This window comes from Podarcis liolepis (genome assembly GCF_965112155.1).
Source record: "Podarcis liolepis genome assembly, chromosome: Z".
Classification (NCBI taxonomy): Eukaryota; Metazoa; Chordata; class Lepidosauria; order Squamata; family Lacertidae; genus Podarcis; species Podarcis liolepis.
In genome coordinates, this window is record NC_139570.1 from 18,172,683 (window position 1) to 18,194,739 (window position 22,057).

The following is a 22,057-nucleotide window of genomic DNA, read 5'->3' on the forward strand; positions in this document are numbered from 1 at the left end:
AGAAGTGTCATTTGTAATTATTTGTATTCTGCACTCTCACTCCCATTTCTGTTTATAAGGTGTAGTTGTTTTCTACACACACATGCACACAATTAACAGCATTTTAAATGTGCAAATATTAATAGGAAGCTTTCAGCACCGATTCTTAGATTTACATCTCAGGAAGTCACAACAACAACAATTCAACACATGATGCAATCAAATGTAGAAGTTTTATTGGAGATAAATACATGTTAATAGCTTTATTTCCCTTGAGCTTGTTGAAGTAGCAGTATATTTATAGTTTTTCCCCATAGTAGGTTGAGTAGAGGATGCCAATTAATCTTGGAAGAGATGAACAAACCCAACTGCATTATTTTTAAAGTAATTTGCTTATGAAAAAGAGCCAGGTATTAAACATATTTTTCAATACAAGCTTGCACTTTTAAGCCAACCAACCTTGTCACCAAATTCATGGCTAGCAGACCTATGTCTTCACATGGAATATCCTATCCCATCTTCCCTCCAACAAAACACAACTGGCTGAACTCACAGACAGCTAGCTCCTTCAGTTAAGTGGAAGCTAAACTCTAGAATAAACTCCAGTTGGCCTCAAAAAGCTAAATGATGGAAATTTGGTGATGTGTCTGTCACTTGGCTCATGATATACGCACATATGGGCTGTTGAGTTATCAGGAGAAAAGTGACATTGAAAATTTGACATTGAGGGAACAACTGGTAAGTTGTATTTTGTTAAATTTGTTTATTGATTTCTCAAAAAACAAACAAACAACACTTATTTAAAAAGACAGGGTGGTGGTGATGTCATCATCTGCGCAACGGTCAGACTTACCCTCTCAATTTATTTGCTGATTATATCGCACTGATGTTCTCTGATCCAGACTAATCACTGTCAGAGGCCAACAGGGAGATGGAAAGCACATGGTAAAATTGCTGGGCTATCTCTGAACAAGTAGTTGTGTTTTAGTTTATCCTGTGAATTGTGATACATTCAAAGTGATCACAGGCTTTAAGATCTGTCCCCAGCATGTAAAATATCTAGGAATTCTTGGGTAAAGCTTGATAAAAGTATTTTTTTACCATTACTAAAGATACTGTTAAAGACCGTAAGTAATAGGCCCAAGTTAAACCTATCATGAATGGTAAGAGCGTCATCGGTAAAAATGACGGTATTACAAAAATTGTTTTCATTTCAGACTATTCCTATTTGTATATTGATCGAAACTCTCAAAATTATTGGTATAATGTTTGTCCATTAAGGCAAAAGGCCCAAGATTGACAGTGATTTACCAACACTTCCAGAAGTATAATGATGCGGCTCATCTACAAAATGCAATTAGAATGATAATATGCAATACAAACCTATGCTTTTCAAAATACTCAGCCAACTAACAATTGGACAACATGATCATGTAAAATGGCTGTGGGAAACTGATTTAGCATAGAAAGTGCAGATGTGGATTGGAATAATTTATGGGCCAAAAAACCCTTAGCATTAGTCTCAACTCATATATGAGTGATTACATTTAAGCTGTTACATAAATGGCATCTGACACCACTAACATGCAGCTATAGTAATAAATCATTATCATACTTGTGTTTGTAAGCTTGCAATACAATTGGTACAATGTTTCACATGTGACTTATGTACATCCTTTTGGTAAAAGGTGTTCACAGGGTGGGGGGAGGAAGCCACATCAAGGGGCAACATGCAGATTGCACATCAAGTTTAGGACTTTTAACCATTTCCAGGGAAGATCAGCTTAATTTCAACTGCAGCAATAAAACTACTAACACATTTGTAAAGCTGAGCAGGGTCTGGTCTGGTTTCAAATTGGACGAGGGATCGCGTGTTGAGATTCCTGCATTGCAGGGGGTTAGACTAGGTCACCCTCGGAGATCCCTTCAAACTCTACTGTTCCACGATTTTATACAAATGGTTAATTGATTCACTTTCCACTTGGTAGCACAGAAATGGAAGAGACTGGATCATTTACAGAATTCTGTGTGGAAGCAAGATGTACGGACAATTTCCCTTACTGGAAAAACGAACAAGGCGAGTACAAGCACTGAACAGCACAGAAGACATAGATGTCTGAAACTTGTCATCCTTTCATTGGGTTTTCAAAATGATAACCCTGATGACCGGCATCCACCTAATTCACTCAATGGACTCTGGCAGAATGTAATAAACTGATTTGTTCCGTGGGAATAAATGGAGGCAGGGAGGGATGGGAAACGAATACATTTGTTGTATGTGTTTCTGTGTTATATACTGAAAATCAATAAAATTGACTGAAGAAAATAAGAAGACAACAATGCCAGTTAGCCCAAGGAATCAGGCCTGTATGGCAGAGTCCCTGTAGGACTTAGCTCCGCCGAGCCTTCCTCTTTGAGGCATGGCGTGGGTGATGATTGTGGGGTGACAATGACAGTGCCAAATCCGGCTCCCTTCCCATGCCGTTTGCCTTTTCCACTTTGCAGAGTAGCTCACTGTCCTCAGCACTGATGGGCCGGATGATGTGGCCAGGCTTGGTGACAATGTGAGGAGCTGTCAGACGCTGGAAAGCACGCTGGGTGTTCCAAGTGGGGCCCATGGGTGCTTGGATGCTGCGTTCAAACTGCTTGCTGTTCTCAAACGGGAAGGGCAGCTGGCTCACCTGCAGTGTAGTGAAGAAGTAGTTTAATGGCACCCTGAAAGTGGAAGGCTAGGAACAACACACAGCTAAGCAGGCAGTTCCTGGGAGTGAGGTGGCATGTGCACAAAGCCTTGGTGAGCTGCTTGCATTTTATTATTTTGTAGTTGCAACCTGCTCTGTCAACCTTCAGGCAGATAAAACAATCCTTATAAAAAATACCAAAAGAAAGGAATTGCTGTCAGGTACATAGGACAGGCAGTGATCATTTTCTGCACATCTGATTGTAGCCTGGCCTCTGACATGCGTGCTGCTTTTGGTCCCGTAACAGGGCAGAACAGGCTTCTGCGCAACTGCTGATGCGTGCGATAACCCAGAACACAACCCCCATGCAAACAGGGTGTTGCCTGTACATACCCAATCAAGTACATACGAATTTGCCTTATAACAGGTTGGACTATTTATCCATCTGTCCCAGAACTGTCTACTTCTCAGAAATCCACGCAGACCTCTTTCCCATCACTTCATCCTTTTGACTGGCGAGGCAGGGGATGGAAACTGGGACTTTCTGCATGCAGCGCAGACGCTCTCCTGACTGAGCTATGGTCTTTCCTCAGTTAAATTCACAGAGTTTAATTACATTCCTGCATAGCAGGGAGTTGGACTAGACAACCCTTGATGTCCCTTCCAACTATAATTAAGAAGAAGAAGTCAATTCTAACATCTTAGAATTCTATGATTCTAAGAACATTTATATTGCATTTTCTTTTCCCCACATTGTTTCTGAAGGTGAAAGTGTGAACGGCAGTCTCCCAGGCCAGAGTGATAAACTCACCTGATGCACTGCTGCTGAAATATTGCGCTTTTCACTCAGGATAACATTGGGCAGGTGCCTGTCTTTCCTTGGGGGCCCAGCTGCTGGTTTGATAAGGAACCTAGAGGACAAAAAAGAAAAGGAAGAAGGGAGGTGAAGCAGGTGAAAGCTGGCAGTGAGAGACCACTAAGCTTCCGCCCTGAAACGTACCGTCTCTTCTTCATCTTACTCGGCTGTAGTCCTGCACCTCCCCACTCGCCCCATCCTGGAAGAACTAGATTGATAACTTTTGGTTTGCTGTTCTGCTCTGCCCGACGCTTTTCTTTCATAAAGTCGGCAACGACGTTGTCACTTGCAAAGGCCTCCCGGATCACCTGTCGCTGGTCTTTGCCCATCTCTAGCTGCAAGGGAGAAAAAGATCAGCAGGCAGGTGGACAAGGAGTCTCACAGGATTTCCAGACAATAGGTAACTAAAACAGGAAGAGTATAATCTAACAGTGACCTTGATGCTCAATTGGAAATGTAATTGTTTTACGGAAAGTGCTGTTAAGCTTTCTTGAAGGCCCTGCTGGAGCCAAACGACAGGTGTACAATGAACGAAGAGAACAGACAAATGAGTCTCCTCCCCACTTTGCATCTTTAACCAACAAGGAGCAAGATACTGCTGAGTGGCACGGAACTGCATCCAATGAAAGCTCATTTGAGGAGATTGCTGAATTGCTTCTGCTCACAGAGTCTGACTCAGTGCAGGGATTTGGAGCAGGAAGGAATTTCTCTGCCCAGAGGTCTGTCCAGGAGCTCTGGTGTTTGGATTTTAAAACACCTCCTTCCCTTTCCCAGCAGCATGTGACTCAGCTCGCTTGCAAGAATCCTCTGGAGCAGTTCGGTCCTCGAATACTTTCCTGTAATACACAAGCTGTTTGCTTAAGACATGCTGGCATGATTCAAACTAAATGACAAAGCATGCTTTGTCACATTGCAGCCTACCCCAATGTGCCCCCCCAAATACTGATGGACTCCAATTCCCATCATCCCCCAGTTAGCAAAACCAATGCTTACAGATAATGGGAGCCATAGTCAAACACCACCAGGAAGGCTGATCAGATAATAATACACTTGCATAACAAGAGGGTTGGACTAGATTACCCTCATGGTTCCTTCCGACGATTCTATTAGCGTCAGTGTGCTGCTGCTCCTGCTGTCCCTTCCTCTCTCCCTTCTTTATGTGAAAGGAGGTTGAAATCACCTGCTTGTAAGCTCTGGACAGTTCCCTGGTATGTCTGCACTTGTGGAACAGAAATTTGTTTTATCTGCTGTTCTTTAAAAAATAAACCAGCATATTGAAGACACCTAACCACAGTTCCTCAAGTTCGGACTTAACAGGGAACTGTGATTAATTCAAAAGTGAAAGCATAATAATGTCCCTTTGGTTATACACTGGAACCTCGGTTCCCGAATGCCTCCGTTGTCGTATGTTTCGGTTCTCGAACACTGAAAACCCGGAAGTAAATGCTTCTGTTTTTGAACGCTTTTTGGAACCCGAATGTGCAACGCGGCTTCCGCTGAGTGGAAGAAGCTCTTGAAACCAATGGGAAGTCTTGCCTCGGTTTTTGAAAAAGCGAACGGATTTCGTCTGAGAACCGAGGTACCATTGTATTATTAGTTACTCCTATTTAATGTCTACGTTTCTCTAGGCATATAAATCGTACTAATGTTAATAGCCCAGTTTTTGTTTTTTGTAATTGCTGTTGTTGATATTTAGGTGCTTTCACCAGGTTATTATTCTTAATACTCTATTAGTACGTATGTCTGTGTGTGTGTGTGTGTGTGTGTGTGTGTGTGTGTGTATATGTGTGTGTGTGTGTGTGTATGTATACACACACACACAAAATGTGTGTGCATTTAAATAAAAACATTTTTTTAAAGGGGTAAAGTAGAAGCTTTCAGCCTCCTCTTATACATGTGGAGGAGTGCATGAGCCTCAGGTTTCTTCTTCTAACAACAAACCCTAATTTGCCATTCATTTCTGAACTGGGCCAGCCTGCTCTGAAAAAGCTAATCTGTGAAGGCAATTATTGGCTTTCTCATACAGTGAGACAGTTGGTCCTTTTAGCTCAGTGCTGGCTCTCCAATAACTCTAGGCAAATATAGCTTCCAGTTCTGCTACCCAAAATCACTTTTTAATGAGAAACAAAACAAGGAATGAATCAAAGCTCTTCTACATGTGATGCAAGGGGACCTCCTGATGTTATTTGACTACAACTACCCTTAGCATAGTTGGCTATGCTAATAGGAGCTGATGGGTGTTGACTAATGACATCTGGAGGGCCACAGCCCCACCCCATCCCTAATGTAAAGCATGCTCTCTCTTCCCTGATGCATTGGGATAAGGCTCCCTGCAGCTGGAAAACAAACACGCCAAGGAGATTAAACCTTCTACCTGACATACTAGCTTTCTTCCATTGGGGAGCTTTCAAAGATGAACACTTCCCACGCCGTTAGCCTGAAGGGGCACAGTGCAAGTAAAGCGCTAGCAATTAGCTCTTCCGGATCCATGGAACCCCTGATTAGCCCCTCCTAATGGTGCTCACCTCATCCTGTACAGCAGAAGGCAAAAACGGACACTGTATGGGACGAAGTGGCTGAGACAGCACTGCCTTCAGATCAATCAGAGCCTTGCGCTTGGCTTTCTTCTTGGAGCTCTGGGTCTTGCCACCCTTGGGCAATGACTCAGCTTCCGGAGGCTGCTGAAGTTCAGCACCGTTGACTTCTGGCATTCCGTTTTCCAGTGGGACTTCCTCTGTCTCTATGGCCTCCATGTCCTCTAAGGTACGAAGCCGCTCCAGCTTCTCACTCAGGAGTGGCCCCTCTGGCACAGGGCTTGGAGGTGCTTGTAAAAGCACGTCTGTCACCTTGGGCATCGCTTCTTCACTGTTAAGACCTGAAGCAAGAACACAACACAAATTAACATAGCATCTGAAGGGCACTGCTGGATCAGACATCACTCTAGCCCAGCTTCCTGCAGGATAGGAAAATCAAGGCTCTCTCTGTGTTGCTGCTCTTTAGCAACTGGTACTCAAGGGTACACTGCCTTGGAATGTGGATACTCCATATTGCCATCATGGTTAATATCAGCAGACCCAAAATTTTCACTAATTAACTTTTTGGAATACATCACCCCCCCCCCAGCAAGCCTACCCAGGCACATTGTTTTAATACATCCAATTTTATTTCTATTTATTCTGAGTTTTAAAATAAATGTTGACCTGCTTTTGCATTTGTCAGTATTTTTAAAAGAAAAATTTCAGTTTGTTCCTTCTAAAACCGTGTGGAGATTTAAGCAGTCAAGTAAGCAGTATGCAAACCTCTGTCAACTAGCTAAATAAAATGATTGCTTCTTACAGCAGTCAAAATATACTTTTCCCGCCTGAAGAAAACACACGTAGCAAACAAACACAAAATAATTCTGATTGATAAAAAAAAATTAGGAATGGATTTTATTTCAGCAGACAATGCTAAAAGACGTGGTGTAGTATTTTACATTAAACTTGCACTTGAACCCAAGCTAATCCAAAAAGACAATAAAGGGAGGATTCTAGTGGTACAAATCAAAGTCCAAGGAGAAAAGATAAAAAACCAAATAAAGAAATGGTTAAACAGGCAATTAAACTATTACAAATTCAATACTCACTGTTGATTAATGAGGAAATAAGTTGGAAAATTAAAAGGATGAAACAAAAGTATTTTGAACATGCCAACAAGCCAGGGAAATTACCGGCATGGCAAATGAGGAGAAGTGAGCAAAAAAATTATATAAATAAGATAAAACATAATGGTAAGGTCACTCACAAACGAAAGGAAATAAGGGAAGACTTCATTAAGTACATTAAGTTCTTTACAAAAAAGGAATTGAAAAGAAGACACTGATGGAAGAATATATAAAAAGCAGCACTCTCCCAAAAATAAAAGAAAAACGGATACTATTAAATGGCGAAATAACATCGCAGGAAATATTAGAAGCAATAAATCAAGCAAAGACAGACAAATCACCAGGACCAGATGGAATTTCAGCAAAGTATTATAAAAAATTAAATGAACAGCTTGTGATTCCCTTAAAATATATGATGAATGAGATTTTAAAAACAGGGGAAGTCCCAGAAACACGGAAAGAGGCCTATATAACATTAACACCAAAACAAGATTCAGATATAACATTAGTAAAAAATTATAGGCCTATCTCACTATTAAACAACGATTACAAACTGTTTGCATATATCCTTGCTAACAGAATGAAAAGTTCTTTGGAGGAACATTTACATCAAGACCAAGCAGGATTTCTTCCAGGTAGACAAATGAAAGATATTATCAGAAACATTTTAAACATAATTGAATACCTGGAAGTGCAAAATGAAAAACAAGCAGCATTGATGTTTATAAATGAAGAAAAAGCATTTGATAATGTTTCTTGGGACTTCATTAAAAAGTTCTTGAAAAAATGGAATTTGGAGTAAAATTTAGCAAGGGAATAGATATTCAGAACAGAATGCAAAATTGATTATTAACCAGGTGATAACAAACCAATGTAAAATACAAAAAGGAACTAGACAAGGATGTCCATTATCACCACTTTTGTTCATTCTGGTCCTGGAGGTTCTGGCAAGGAATATTAGAATGGATAAAGAAGTAGCAGGAATAAGAATAAAGAAAAATGAACATAAATTGAAAGCCTTCGTGGACAATTTGGTTATTACTGTAGAAGATCCAAAGAATAATCTTGCTAGAGTAATAGAAAAAATTCAAAAGTTTGGACAAGTGGCAGGTTTTAAACTTAATAAAAACAAAACAAAACTGTTAGCTAACCCAGAAATAGTACCTCAGGTTAAGAACTTTGCTTCAGGATGAGAAAAGAAATCATGCAGCGGCGACACAGCAGCAGCAGGAGGCCCCATTAGCTAAAGTGGTGCTTCAGGTTAAGAACAGTTTCAGGTTAAGAACAGACCTCCAGAACGAATTAAGTACTTAACCCGAGGTACCACTGTATTTACAAAGACAATTATGAATTTTTTTGGAATGAAATAAAAAGGAATTTGGAAATATGGAATGGGATGAACCTCTCTTTTTTAGGATGAATTGCTGCAATAAAAATGAATGTATTGCCAAAAATACTGTTCCTTTTTCAGACAATACCGATAAGTAATAATGCTTGCTTCAAAAAATGGCAGCAAGATATTTCAAAATTTATCTGGAATGGGAAAAGGCCAAGAATAAAGCACAATATACTTGCAGACTTACAACAGTGAAGAGACTTTTCTCTTCCAGATTTTAAAATTTACTATGAAGCAGCATGCCTTATTTGGATTCAGGACTGGATTAAATTGGAAAAAGAGGAGGCAATAGACTTAGAAGGACACGACAACAGATTCGGTTGGCATTCATATCTGTGGTAGGGAAAAGCAAAGGTACACAAAGGATTCCACAATCACATAATTAGAAAGTCCCTGATAAGGGTATGGGAAAAATACAAAGAATTACTGGAATCCAAAACCCCGTGGTGGTTGTCACCTATTGAAGCATTATCACTTAAAACATTAACAATGAAAGGAATATGGCCAACATATAGAGATTTATTAGTAGAACAAAAAGGAAAGTGGAAATTGAAAGATTACGATGAGATAAAGGAACATCTTCAGAGTTGGTTGCATTATAGGCATTAAATGAAATCTTCACGGAAGATAACAAGAGAGGATTCACTTACACAGTTTCCAAATTCCAAAAGGATATCATAGATGATAATTCTAAATTGTTAAAGGAGGCGTCTAATATTCTGTTGGAATGGGAAACTAAAGACCAAGTGGGCACAGAACATAGGTCATAACATACAATTTGAGGATTGGATAAGGCTTTGGAAAGTGAACTTGAAATTTACGGATTGTATATTGTTGAAAGAGAATTATATGAAAATGATGTACAGGTGGTACTTTACACCATTAAAACTGGCCAAAATGTACAAAACAGAAGAACTTTCGGAGATGTAAAGAAGGGGAAAGTACATTTTATCACATGTGGTGGGATTGTAAGATTATTTTAAAAAATTGGGCAATGATATATAATGAATTGAAAAAAATGTTTAAAATAACCTTTCTGAAAAAACCAGAAGCCTTTTTGTTAGGTATTCTAGGACAAGAAATGCCAAAGAAAAATCGGACATTATTCATGTACGCTACCTACGGGAGCAAGAATCCTAATAGCACAAAACTGGAAGCCTGGAGAAATACCATCTAAAGAACAATGGCAAGAAAAATTGATGAACTATGCAGAACTGGCAAAATTAACAGCCACACTGTGTGAAAAGAACAATAGTGACTTTGGAAAAGAATGGGAACCTTTTACAACATACTTGCAGAAACAAGAAAAAACATGGACTCGTTGTCAGGATTTAAATAAACATTCACAACTTTATTTACAGATGACAAGAAATATAATTAGTGATAGAAGAACATTATGTATAAACAGAATGTAGCAAACCAGAAATAGAAGTGGAGAGAAGTCAACAGGGAGGGGGGAAACTAGAAAATGGATGTTAAATGATGATACTGAATAATTGTTATGAGAAAAGAAAATTAATAATAATAAAAATTAATTAATTAATAATAAAAATAAAAATAATAATTGTATCCTGAATATACAGCCTATCGTTTTCACTGGATGACCCTGCTCTGGTATTATACAAGGAATAAAAGCACCTTATCTGTTCATTTCCCCCACAGCATGCATGGTTTTATGACCCTGGCCCTGCTGACCTGCAACAAAGCCTTGCAGCAAAGTCTCCTCCTTGGTTGCAGGTGGCTCCATCTCTTCGTCACTCTCTTCGCTGTCTTCTGGTGCAGCTGGAAGGTCCTCCTTGGGCTCTGGGTGGGGCCGTCCCAACATCCAGGGGTTGTCTGGATCCAGCCCAGCAGGCCTCTCATTGACAACACTTGGCACGAGATCCCCCTCTGCGTCAGTGTCGTTGCCACCTTCCTCGCTATCGGATGTCGGGTGTACTTTCTGGGTCAGTTCTTTGTTCCGGGCCAGCTGCTCCTGCATGGCTTGCCTAGCCTAGAAAAGCAGGCAGGCAATAGCATTTACTTGCAGACCTTAGGCTTACGAAAGCTATTCTTTGCTTCTTCACTAGAACCCTCCCAGGTCCATCCAACCCCCAAAGCCAGGTGCAAAGAGTAGAGCCTTTGAATAGGATTGCCATACGCCTGGAATTTCCCGGAATACTGCAGTTAGAAGCAGTGTCCAGGTGGAAATCAGCAACACGTCTGGGAAAATCTGGACATATGGTAACTCATGTCAGCAGTGTTGTTTTTGCCTATTTTCCATAAAATAAATTACAAAATGTCTGTCACACACACACACACAGCTCAAAAACTCTGGCAAAAAAACAACCAGCCAAAATCTCAACAACTTTTGTGTCCGGATTTTCACTTTTTGAAATATGACAACTTTACCTTTGAAGGTGGTGCCATATGCAAAATGGAGGCTTAGGGGGAGGAGACAGTTATCTGCTGCACCCCAAAAGTCAACATGGATACTGGGATGGTTTGCATAGACAAACCTGTTTCTGTATTATTTCAGATAAGAGCTTGAACGGTCTGGTGCCAGAGGATTCTTTTTGACCCAGCTGTTGTTAAACAACCAGAAGTCAGAAACCCTTGCTGATCTACTGCAAATTGTCCAACAATATACCAGTAGATTGTAGATCTATCTTTGGCCCTCCCCTGACTTACAGTATCCCATGTTTTCAGCGACAAGGGGACCAGCAAAGCATACAGCCATCTAATAACTACCCAGGAAGCAAGTAAAATATTTAACAGCCCAACTTACAACAATTCACTACTATTTCCTCCCCCTCCCAAGTAAGAATTTCAAACAATACTCTCCAGAGAAAGTCAATTTCCCAGGAGAAAGGGTATGAATTGCAACTGGCCAGAAAATGTTTTGCCATCTGTTTTTGGCTTTGGATGTAAATCCACCCAATGGCGGGAAGGCAAGTGGACAAAAGAAAGGCCTTTTATCACCCACTTGCAAATGTTGTTAAAGGTGCTCTAAAAACCACTTCTATGGGAATAGCCTGATATTTTCAGCCAACCCTTTTCTGGAAGGTACGTTTCAGCTCGATCAAATCTCTCAAGCACCTGCCTTGGTTTAATTACATGTTGAGAGCGGGTTTTGGCTGATAAAACCTCCTCGCTCCACACGTCTCTCACCTCTAGGTTGTACTTTGCCATGAGGACTGTAGATTTGGCCCACTTGCCCTTGTTCTGGTGTTTCAGGCTCATCCTCTCCTGCACAGAGAAATAAGGCAAAATGTCACGATGGTGGAGTACAGTAAGATAGCACCCTCCACTAGGCAGAGGGGCCTCATCTCGGTACCACAGGAAGAGGGCTGCACTCACCTCAATACGCGCTTTCTCAATTTTAGCTAGCTCTTCTAGAGCTGCCTCAGGGTTAGTTTTCCGCAATGTCTCGAATTCTTTCAGCACCTTGCGTTTCCTGCTCTTCCTAAGCATCCTGTGATACCTTCAGGAAGAGGAAGATAGCAATGTCTGAGGCGTGAATAGCCAGGCCAGAGGGAAAGGACACACAGCTAACTGACATCACTGCCAACTCCTGATTCAAGGGAGGCAACAGAGCTGGTGTCTAGAACCTGTTTGCCCTGGCCATTGGCAATGCTTGTTGAGGCTGATGGGAATTGTAGTTCAGCAACATCTGGAGGGACAGAGCCTGCAGCAGAGATTCAGTGAAGTGGTTAGAGAAGGGACAAGAAAACTGTGACTCTAAATGTTGCTGCCATCCCCTCAACTTCAGCCAGTACAACCAATGGCCAGGGATGGTAGGGGTTGGAATCCAGCAACTTACTGAGGGCTACTAGTTCCCCACCCTTTGTGTGGAGTATCAGCCTAAGACCAGAAAGTCTCAGTTTCAAATCCCTGCTAGCTGTCAAGCTCAATGGGTCACCCTGATTGAGTCAATGTCTCTGCCTTACCCACCTCACAGGATAAAGATAAAATGGGCATGGGAATGTTGAGAGAGAGGGGGAGAGCAACGTATACCATCTTCTCAAGAGATCATTGCAAGAAAAGTGTAAAAAATAAACAAACAGAGCCCACGCCTGTTGGGGAACAGAGAACCGCACATGGGGCTGCATGTTTTCATTTTGCGTACACAGGGATTTGAATCTGTTTTAGAATTCCTCATTCTAACATACTCCAAATGTTCCAGTTACAGATAGGTAGCCGTGTTGGTCTGCCATAGTCAAAATAAAAAAATTCCTTCCAGTAGCACCTTAAAGACCAACTAAGTTAGTTCTTGGTATGAGCTTTCGTGTGCATGCACACTTCTTCAGATACATATATACTCCAAATGTTATTTATTAATTATTTTTAAAATTACATTTATGTCTTGCCCTTCCCTCCCAAAGGAGCCCAGTGTAGCAAGTCGCAAGATGCCTAGTCCTTTGTGGGCTGCAAGGAACTATGCAGAAACTGAACAGGGCTCATCCACAAAAGCGAGAAAAGAACTTTTCCCACCCAGCCTCATTTCTTTCCGGCAACCAACTTAAAAGGGTGAAGGTAGGTTGGATGGCTGTTCACAATTTTTCTCCAACTTAAGTCAGCTGATCAGCACTTACAGCAATGCCTGCTTTGGGCAGGGATCAGTTGATCAAGAACTCTGTAGTGCAGCCAGTCCCTGCAAGCCTTGCTGTCGCGACCAATCATCTGATCAGGACTAACAGCAAGTCTTTCTTGGAACACGAACAACTGGGAGCATACTTTGCAGCTTCCCAATTGATCTTCCACACCCATGTCTTTACCTGCCCCCACACCCAATGTAAAATTTGATATCAGGTACGGAGCAGGTAACTGTGCTTGAGGGAAGGGGGGAACGACAAGTTTTGTGGTCCGCTATCAGAACTAATGGGACTGTAGGTTCCCAGCCACTGCTCTACAACAATTGCTTACCTTTTGCTCTTGATCTTCCGCTGACGTCGTGCCTTAGCCTCGTAGTAGGACTGCAGGACTCGAGCCTTCTGGCGCTGCATACGTCGCAACTGTGCCTGAAAACGCGCACAAATGGAGAGGAGGGCTGACTGTAAAAGCTTACAGAGAAAGGCAGCGTGGGATCCAGGAGGGAGGGAGAGATGGAGAATGGGACAGAAACAGATAGATCTAGACTCACCTCCTCCAGACTCATGGCCTGCAGCGAGGACTTCTCCTGTGGCGTCAGGAGTGGGTCCTTCACTGGCTGCTTTCCTCTGTGCAGAATATCAAAGATTTCTTGCTCCAGGGGTGTTCGTGCCTTAGAGCAGGTGAGAAAAGGGAAGGATGGACACAGAGAGGTAAGTTTCAGCTTACTCTAAAGACTAGTCCAACAAGGTTGCAAAAGGTCACTAACAAAACAGGGGACCCCCACCCCCGACCTCACAATACTTTATTTGCCAGTCTGATTTTAGGTGAAGGGATACTACCTCTTCCTTTGCAGACTATGCTTGTCATTGCTGCCTCTGGAGACTATCTGGAAACTTGAGGCAACATAGGAACTTAAGAAGTTATGAGCATGTTACATAGGTGCTTTCCCATATTCACTGGCTCCAAGTTAGTTCCAAAGCTCGACTGGTTTTGACATTTCAAGCCCTTCATGGCTTAGGGCTTCAGTATCTGAAGGATTGCTTCATCTCACTGTGTACCCACAAGTGCCCTGAGATTATCATTGGAGGGCCTTTTCTGGAAAACTCTGCCAGCAAAGTTATGGTGAGAAGACCACCAGGTAAAAGGGCCTTCTCAGCAGTGGCCCCAGCTTGCATAAGACCCTCCGAAAGAGGGGATTGCTTGAACTCTAAATGTGGTTTTAGAACCAGGTAAAGCCTTTAAAAGGGGGGGACCCCACAGGCATTCAAACTCTGTTTATTTTACCCCGAAATGTTTTAGCTTGTGATTAGATGCTGTCGTTATGGTTTTAGCTTTTCTCTGTCCCTATGCAGACTGTTGTAATACTACTTTTAGAATTTATTTCCTATTTTATTGTTTCACTGCTTTTATCGTACCAGGAGCATGTTAGTTATTGGCCGAGCAAAAACCATAGCAGGCAGATAGAGAGATGATAGATAGATAGATAGATAGATAGATAGATAGATAGAATGTATTATTACAGTGGTGCCCCGCAAGACGAATGCCTCGCAAGACGAAAAACTCGCTAGACGAAAGGGTTTTGCGGTTTTTGAGCTGCTTCGCAAGACGAATTTCCCTATGGGCTTGCTTCACAAGACGAAAACGTCTTGAGTTTTTTGCAATTTGGTTTCCTTTTTCTTAACACCCTTAATACAGTTGCGACTTGACTTCGAGGAGGTAGCCTTTTTTTAGGTTTTTGGCAATTTTTGAAGCTTTTCCAAAACTTTTCCGACACTGTGCTTCGCAAGATGGAAAATTCGCTAGACGAAAAAACTCGTGGAACAAATTAATTTCGTCTTGCAAGGCACCACTGTATTTATTTGTTACATTTATATTGCACCCCTACTGAAGAACAACTCATGAATAATTTCTACACGACCCTCCTTTTCAAGAAAGGAAGAATACCACACCTTTCAGAGTCTTTAGTAAGGATAGGTTTTAGTTCCAATACAGACAGGAAGTTTTAAGAATGAGTGCTCTCCAAACATGTTGAGTGGGAGGGCTGTCTTGGCTGAAATGGCAAAGCTGTATAAAAGAACTGGCTCATGGAGACCAAACAGCATGATAGAGGCAGGAAGAGCAGTTAAAGCGACAGAGCTTGAATGGGCACAGAAACGGAGGGAAGTGGTTGGTTGCTACCTTTTCCTTTTCTGTTGCACTTCCCAGTTTTCAAAGTGCCACATCATCTTAAGTAAAATGTAAACACTTATAAAACTTTCAGAACGGTACATTTCTTTCAGAAAAATGCACCCATGGCTAAATTCTCTAGATTTTTCTTCAGCTGCCTTTTAAAAGTAACTCAGAGGTATGGAGAAAGATCAGCTGGAACTGGATAGCCCATAGAAGATAGCGTTACCACATAATTGCCATATATTATTTCTAGCAAGAACAAAAAAGAAAAAAAAATTCCAAAGCCTGTATCAATAAATTACAGTTATTAGACCTTTGTTGATTTTTTTCCTACTCAGTACCACTACTGGGCAAATTGTATTCTTAAACTTCAGGTTAAAGATATTGATGCAAATTTCTCCATGACAGCTGCTTATAAAACCTGCTCCCCAATTTATCTTGATTTGTCCACTGACTGCTTCAAGCGTTGTGCCAAATATATGGATAATGTGACTGTTCCCAAATATTGGTTGATCTTCTCTAGGACCAAATTTAATTTCCTTAATTGCCTATTGGGGTTTTCTTACAATGAACAATTCTGCCCTTCATGGGGATGGAGCGATAGAAATCCTAATATGTATTCTTTTTGTAATTTTTTAAAGAGATGAGCAAAGCAAATTTATTCCTGTCTGACTAAAATATCCAGAAAGGTCTTTTGAGTGTTATTTAGCTTGCTTATTGGCTAACAGAAACAGTTCATAGATATTCATTTCCCATAACAAACCTTCATGAAAATATTCTGACAGTTGTATGGGCTGTTTTTCTTTTCCCTGTTTCATATACACCTGTGAACCATATCAAATTTTATGCTAGAAGTTATATGGTTTGGGGGTTTCCTTTGTTTTTGAATGGGTCTGTAACTGCATAGTAACATTGGATTGCCTAACAACTTATATGGTATTAATCTGCACAATAAAACAGGTAAGTGTCTCTCTAGTTCTCTTTTTTTTCAGAGGAGGAACTGAGAAAGCAACTTGGTAAGTTCTGCTCAAATAGGAGATTAGAGCTATGAAGTTGGATAGCTAAGTCAGAGTTCCTTCTACCAGACCACAAGCTATAGAAGCCACAGTAGATGATTGGCACACCCACATACCTCCCAGGTAGGGCTGGGAGAGAACTGTGCCTGAAACCCTAGAGAACTGTTGGCAGTCAACGCAGAAAATATTAAGTTAGATGGGACACAGCAGAAGAGCAGTTTCCTACACTCCTAGGGATATAGCTTGGCTTGAACATGAGGCAAGAGCACCGTGCAACAGCTGGGTCCAGCTCAAGCCTAATTCTCACTTCTTGCTGAGGTCAACCAACACCCACCTGCCAACCATTTATCACTTCCTCAATGGCCGCGACAGTCACTTTCTCCTGTTGCAATGGGAAGACTAGCTGCTCAGCACGTCTGTTTTGCTGCACCACTGGCTGCCACTTAGCTAGGGCTTCAGATGTCTGAGTGTAGGCAGCTTCCCTCACCACCTGCAGGTAGACAGATAAGACAAGCACAACCTTCAGCAGGAAGATCCCAGTGACACACAGGTATTTCTTTAAAGAGACATGGGAGTTGTCAAGCCAGAACCCACTTCTGGAAGAACATACTATAAAAGTGTGACCCTCCGTTGGCTCCGACTAGTCTGAAACATATATAGAGAGAGAGAGAGAGAGAGAGAGAGAGACACACACACACACACACACGCATGTATGTATGTATATGTATAAATATATATATGGTAGACCAGCTACAGCGAGCTTTCCCAGAGGCATATTTTAGAGCACCCACTATAAAGATGCCCATAGTCAAGCCTCAGTATAAGTTATTTAGGAATTTACTTCACCCAGAATATGATGCAATCCCATTGTTGGAATCTTAATACTTCATTTAGTGAGAGCTGGCAATGTAGCCAGGTATCAATTCTGCTGCATCTATTTGATCTGAAACCATTAACACAGCACACCTAAGTTAAATTCACGTCCATGAACCCCTCCTCTTCACAAGGCAGAAAAAAATACCTTGCTTTATCACACAAGACAGGAACATTTAGTTCTACATTCCACCTGATGGCTTTTTCCTGTTTATGCTCTATCTAGCATACTGCCTCAGAATTGTTCTGTTATAGCCAATAACCCCTGATGGACCTATTCCTCATTAATTTATAAGACCCTTTATTTATTTTTTAAAAAGGATAAGCCTAGGAGCAAACCTTGAGAAAATGAATTTGACAACTTAAAGAAGTATTAGAGGAGATAGAACAGTTTGGGCAAGTGGCAGGTTTGGGATAGATACAAAAACCTATTGGAAGAAAAAACACCGCATTGGCTATCTCCATTAGAAGCGATGAGTGTGAAAAAGGTCAATATGAGTGGGAAATGGATAACATATGGGAAACTAATAAGTAAGGAAGATGGTAAATGGAAAATGAAACCATATGGAGAAATCAAAGATTATGTTTATGATTGGTTACATTATTACCAGGTCAATGAAAGGTTTAAAGAAGATTTTAAAGAAAGAGGATTTGACAAAAAGGAATCGAAATTTGAACAAGAAATATTAAATAATGATTTTAAAAATTTGTCTAAAATGTATAAATTGCTGCTGGAATGGCATTTGAAAGATGAGGAGGTTAAGTTGGTTATGATTCATTGGGCTAAAGATTTTGGATATAATATACAACTGAGTGACTGGGTGAAATTATGGAAAGAAGGTTTAAAGTTTACTGCATGTAATGCATTAAAAGAAAATGTGATGAAAATGGTGTATAGATGGTATATCACTCCTGTCAAGCTAGTGAAAATGTATAAAACTAGTAATAAATGTTGGAAATGTAAAGAAAAAGAGGGAACATTCTATCAGATGTGGTGGGAATGTAAAAAGGTGAAATGTTTTTGAGAGATGATATATAACGAGTTGAAAAAAAATGTTGAAATATACATTTACAAAGAAACCAGAAGCATTTCTATTGGGAATGGTGGGAAGTGATATAAATAGAAAAGAATGTTAGCTTTTCTTATATGCAGTAACAGCAGCTAGAATACTATTAGCCCAGAAATGGAAGCAAGAAGAATTGCCAACGATTGAAGAATGGAGGATGAAGTTGATGGACTACGCAGAATTAGACAAATTAACAGGAAGGTTCCAAGACCGGCGGGACCAGAAATTTACCGAAGACTGGAGTAAATTTATGAACTATATGAAAAGTATTTGTGATGATCAGACGACGTTTGTAGGTTTACAAGACGTTCTGTGAGGAGTATTGTTGGAAATATTGTAAAAATGGAAAAGGGGGGATGATAAGTTAAGAGAGGTAAAAACAATATAAAATTAAGAAATGCATAAAAAGAGGTTAAGACGGAATATCATCAGAGGTGCTGATGAAAGTAAAAAAAAAAGGTGTATTTGTAATAATTTGTGTGCTATGTTTTACAATTTGCATGTTAAAATTAATAAAAATGTATTTTTTTAAAAAAAAAGAGAAAATGAATTTGACAACAAAATTTAAGAGATGTACAGGTAACTCCCAACATACACACATTGAACTTGCGTGCATTCAGCTTCATGTGCTTGGTGAACAAATTCTGTAAAAATTTAAAAGAGGCAGGGTGCATCTGGGGGGAAATGGCAATCCCACCCATCACTGTACCCAATGTGCTGTGATTATATGTGATTTTGGCTTTATGCTGTGACCACAGGACATAACAGTATAAGTTGAGAATTACCTGTACCACAGGAAAAGATATTTTTGCCAGTCTATCCTACTTGTGCCAACACACACACACTTTTCCTCTGTTCCTCTCCTTTTGGTTTCTCCCTCCAGTGCCCTTTCCTTCACATTTCTACCTCCAATGCCAACATCTTCCTTCCTGCCACCACCCCAAGCACAGCTGCCCCCAAAACAGCCCACTGAACTCACCCGCTCATTCTCCTCCTTGCTCAGTGGGAGCTGGATGGCTTTTTTGTGCTGGGCTTTCTTCAGCTGCTTCTGAATGGAACTCAGAGCTGGTGAGCTGGAAGCTGGTTGCAGCAGTTCTGAGAGGAGAACTTTTTCTCTGGCATCTGCAATGCACAACACATGGTAACACTAGATGACAGGCCAGATCTGGGTGCATCGTCTTGTCCAGTATCATCACTCTGATTAGCAGCAGTTCTTCAGGGTCTCAGACAGAGAGACCTTCCCCATCACCTGATTTGTGACCATTTAACCTGGAGATACCAAACTAGGGACTTTCTTCTGCATGCAAAGCATATGTTCTATAGCAAGTGTGGGGAACCTCTGGCACCTTCAGATGTTTGCTGAACTACAACTCCCATCAGCCCCGCAAGCATGGTCAATAGCTAGGGATCATGGGAGTTGTTGTCCAGTAACATCTGGAAGGCCAAACTTGTTCTATAGCCATGCATCTCAGTTCTCTGGAGATTGAGAAATGGTACATGGATCTGGTCACATGCTCCCTCCTAGCTATGCCCCAGGGGTAACAGACGATCCATCTGTGCCAGTGATTGCTACGCTCCAAGAGCTCTCACCTCCACCACAAAGATCAAATTCTGAGATCTGTCTGCTCGCCTCAGTGCGTTCAACTGCCCTCCGTCTGCAAAAAAAAAGAAAGGACATTGACCTAGTTAGGAATGGAAAATCAAGCTATTTAGATCGCTCATTCTTTGTCTCCATCACCAGGGCCATGAAACAGTCTCCCTTCCTTCTTACCGCTTCGCTCCAGCCAAGGCAGTGAGTGAATCCACAAGCTGGTGGTGCTTCTTTGTTGCTTCTTCATTGTCCGCCTGGGGAACAAAAGGTCACCAATGAATAAGGGCCAAGGACCATCTCACCGAGGGCTGAACCCAGACATCCTTGCAACATGATGAATAATAATTTCAAAGGGTTCCACTGAGCATACCTAGCCTCTAGCATGACAGTGCTAACCTGTGAGGAGATGCAGCTGCCAGCTAATCAGACTGACCTGCTCACTGGACTTACTGCCTTACAGCCAGGGCTTTTTTTCCCAGTTGGAAGTTGCCGGAACTAGGTTCCTGCACCTCTCAGGTGGGTGCCATTGCCATTACAAGGGAGGAGTTCAAGGTGAGTTCCAGCACTTCTTTTAATAGAAAAAAAACACTGCTTATAGTTTTGGAGAGTGGCCGTAAGGAAAAACGCAGAAAGGAAAGGACAAGGGGAGACACAGAGGTCGGGATCAAAACTCAGGATTAAGAGTAGAATTTTCAAAAGCGATTTAAGCCTTTGCAAGGAGGCAACAATCCAGTTCTGCTATTTAATCTCGCAGAGCTTGAATATATTTACTCCTTATTGCATAAGCGTAGCCAGAATTTTTGTGGGGGGTGAGTCAGGACGTGGCTGGGGAGCAGGACTTTTGTTTGGGGGGGCAGAACCGACGTGACTGCCCCCCTTCCCCCTTGGCTACGCGTATGGCATGCTGTCCTGGGCATCTTTCACGGGGCAAAGAAATCCTTAAAGCCAACTGCATTAAAGCGGCTCAACAGGAATACCGCAGCACGACGAGAAGGCAACAAAGGTATCCCCCCCGAGCTTACAGAGCGCTTCCCCCACGCGCGGATGGCCACCCCCTCCCTCACACATGGGATCACACAGAGTACAGTGGTACCTCAGGTTAAGTACTTAATTCGTTCCGGAGGTCCGTTCTTAACCTGAAACTGTTCTTAACCTGAAGCACCACTTTAGCTTCAGGTTAAAAACAGTTTCAGGTTAAAAACAGTTTCAGGTGCTGCTGCCACACCGCCGGAGCCCGATTTCTGTTCTCATCCTGAAGCAAAGTTCTTAACCTGAGGTAATATTTCTGGGTTAGCGGAGTCTGTATCCTGAAGCGTCTATGACCTGAAGCGTATGTAACCTGAGGTACCACTGTACAGCTTTGGAAATAAATACGGTTGGGCTTGAAAGTTCACCTCCTTCTCCTCATCGTCCTCACTCATGACCAGCCCGTTCCTCAAGGGATGTTCCTCTTCTGCGGCCGCCATGGGGGGGGAGCTCAGACACCCCAATACTCCCCTTCCCTTTTTCTTCAGTCCAGGAAGTGGGGCTGAGAAAGGGAGGTTGAGCACGTGGATGGTCAAGCCCCGGCAGGGAGCAAATAGCACCCTGCGCGCCGTAAAGCACGGCAGCACTTCCGGCTGTGAACCTAATTTTTTGCGGTACTTCCCCTCCCTCCCCCACTGGTGAGGCCATAGGGACCGCTATTGCGCTGCTCTGGGAGGGCAAGGACATGTCGCACGTGACCCGCCCTTATTTAAATATGCCAATTAATTATTTAAAATATATGCAAATACGTGCAACGACAATCTAAAAGGGAAGTGAGCAAGAAGGGTACAAAGACTTCTTCCCTGAGGCTACTGGCTATTTTAATAAGGGGCGTGGCCAGCTCATGACCACGCCTCATTGGGAATCTGGACAAGACCACAGAAGGCGGGGCTTAGCAAGAGCCAATGATGTGCCCGAAACAGCAACCACGTGAATGCCCGCCTTTGATCCATTGACGCAAAAAAACTCTGGTCGGGTCCTGCCCTTCATCCCTGCCCGTCAGGCCGTTCCGCCCCCCTCGTGGCTTGGGTTTTTTTTTGGAATGACGTGCGGTTCGGCCAATGAAAATGCGAAAGCAGGGATAGCAGGCGGTTCTTGAGAACGAGATGCCCAATGGAAAGCCTAGTTCCTCTCCTCAGGAGGGTGAAAACCTCCCCCCCCCGTTTTTTACTACGATCCTGACGTAAA

General features: G+C 42.0%; 1 protein-coding gene across 1 annotated transcript; it reads right to left on the reverse strand.

Moving 5' to 3' along the window:
• Positions 1-193: 193 nt before the first annotated feature.
• Positions 194-21,954, reverse strand: UTP14A (UTP14A small subunit processome component). The gene is made up of 14 exons (XM_083484720.1): positions 21,238-21,954; positions 20,024-20,097; positions 19,843-19,907; positions 19,232-19,374; positions 16,647-16,802; positions 13,678-13,797; positions 13,461-13,555; positions 11,895-12,018; positions 11,706-11,783; positions 10,251-10,548; positions 6,042-6,391; positions 3,661-3,851; positions 3,472-3,571; positions 194-2,660 (listed from the first exon to the last, which is right to left on the reverse strand). Exons 1-14 carry the CDS (start codon positions 21,307-21,309, stop codon positions 2,370-2,372), a joined length of 2,157 nt encoding a protein of 718 aa, XP_083340846.1. The 5' UTR covers positions 21,310-21,954; the 3' UTR covers positions 194-2,369.
• Positions 21,955-22,057: the final 103 nt, after the last annotated feature.

Excerpts from the sequence above, each read along its gene's own strand:
- UTP14A (XM_083484720.1), bottom strand. The coding sequence starts at position 21,309 with ATGGCGGCCGCAGAAGAGGAACATCCCTTGAGGAACGGGCTGGTCATG. Across the intron at positions 11,784-11,894 it reads TTGAGAAAGCGCGTATTGAG|GAGAGGATGAGCCTGAAACA; the intron begins GTGAGTGCAGCC and ends TTCTCTGTGCAG. Across the intron at positions 2,661-3,471 it reads TTTCAGCAGCAGTGCATCAG|GTGAGCCAGCTGCCCTTCCC; the intron begins GTGAGTTTATCA and ends ACTACACTGCAG.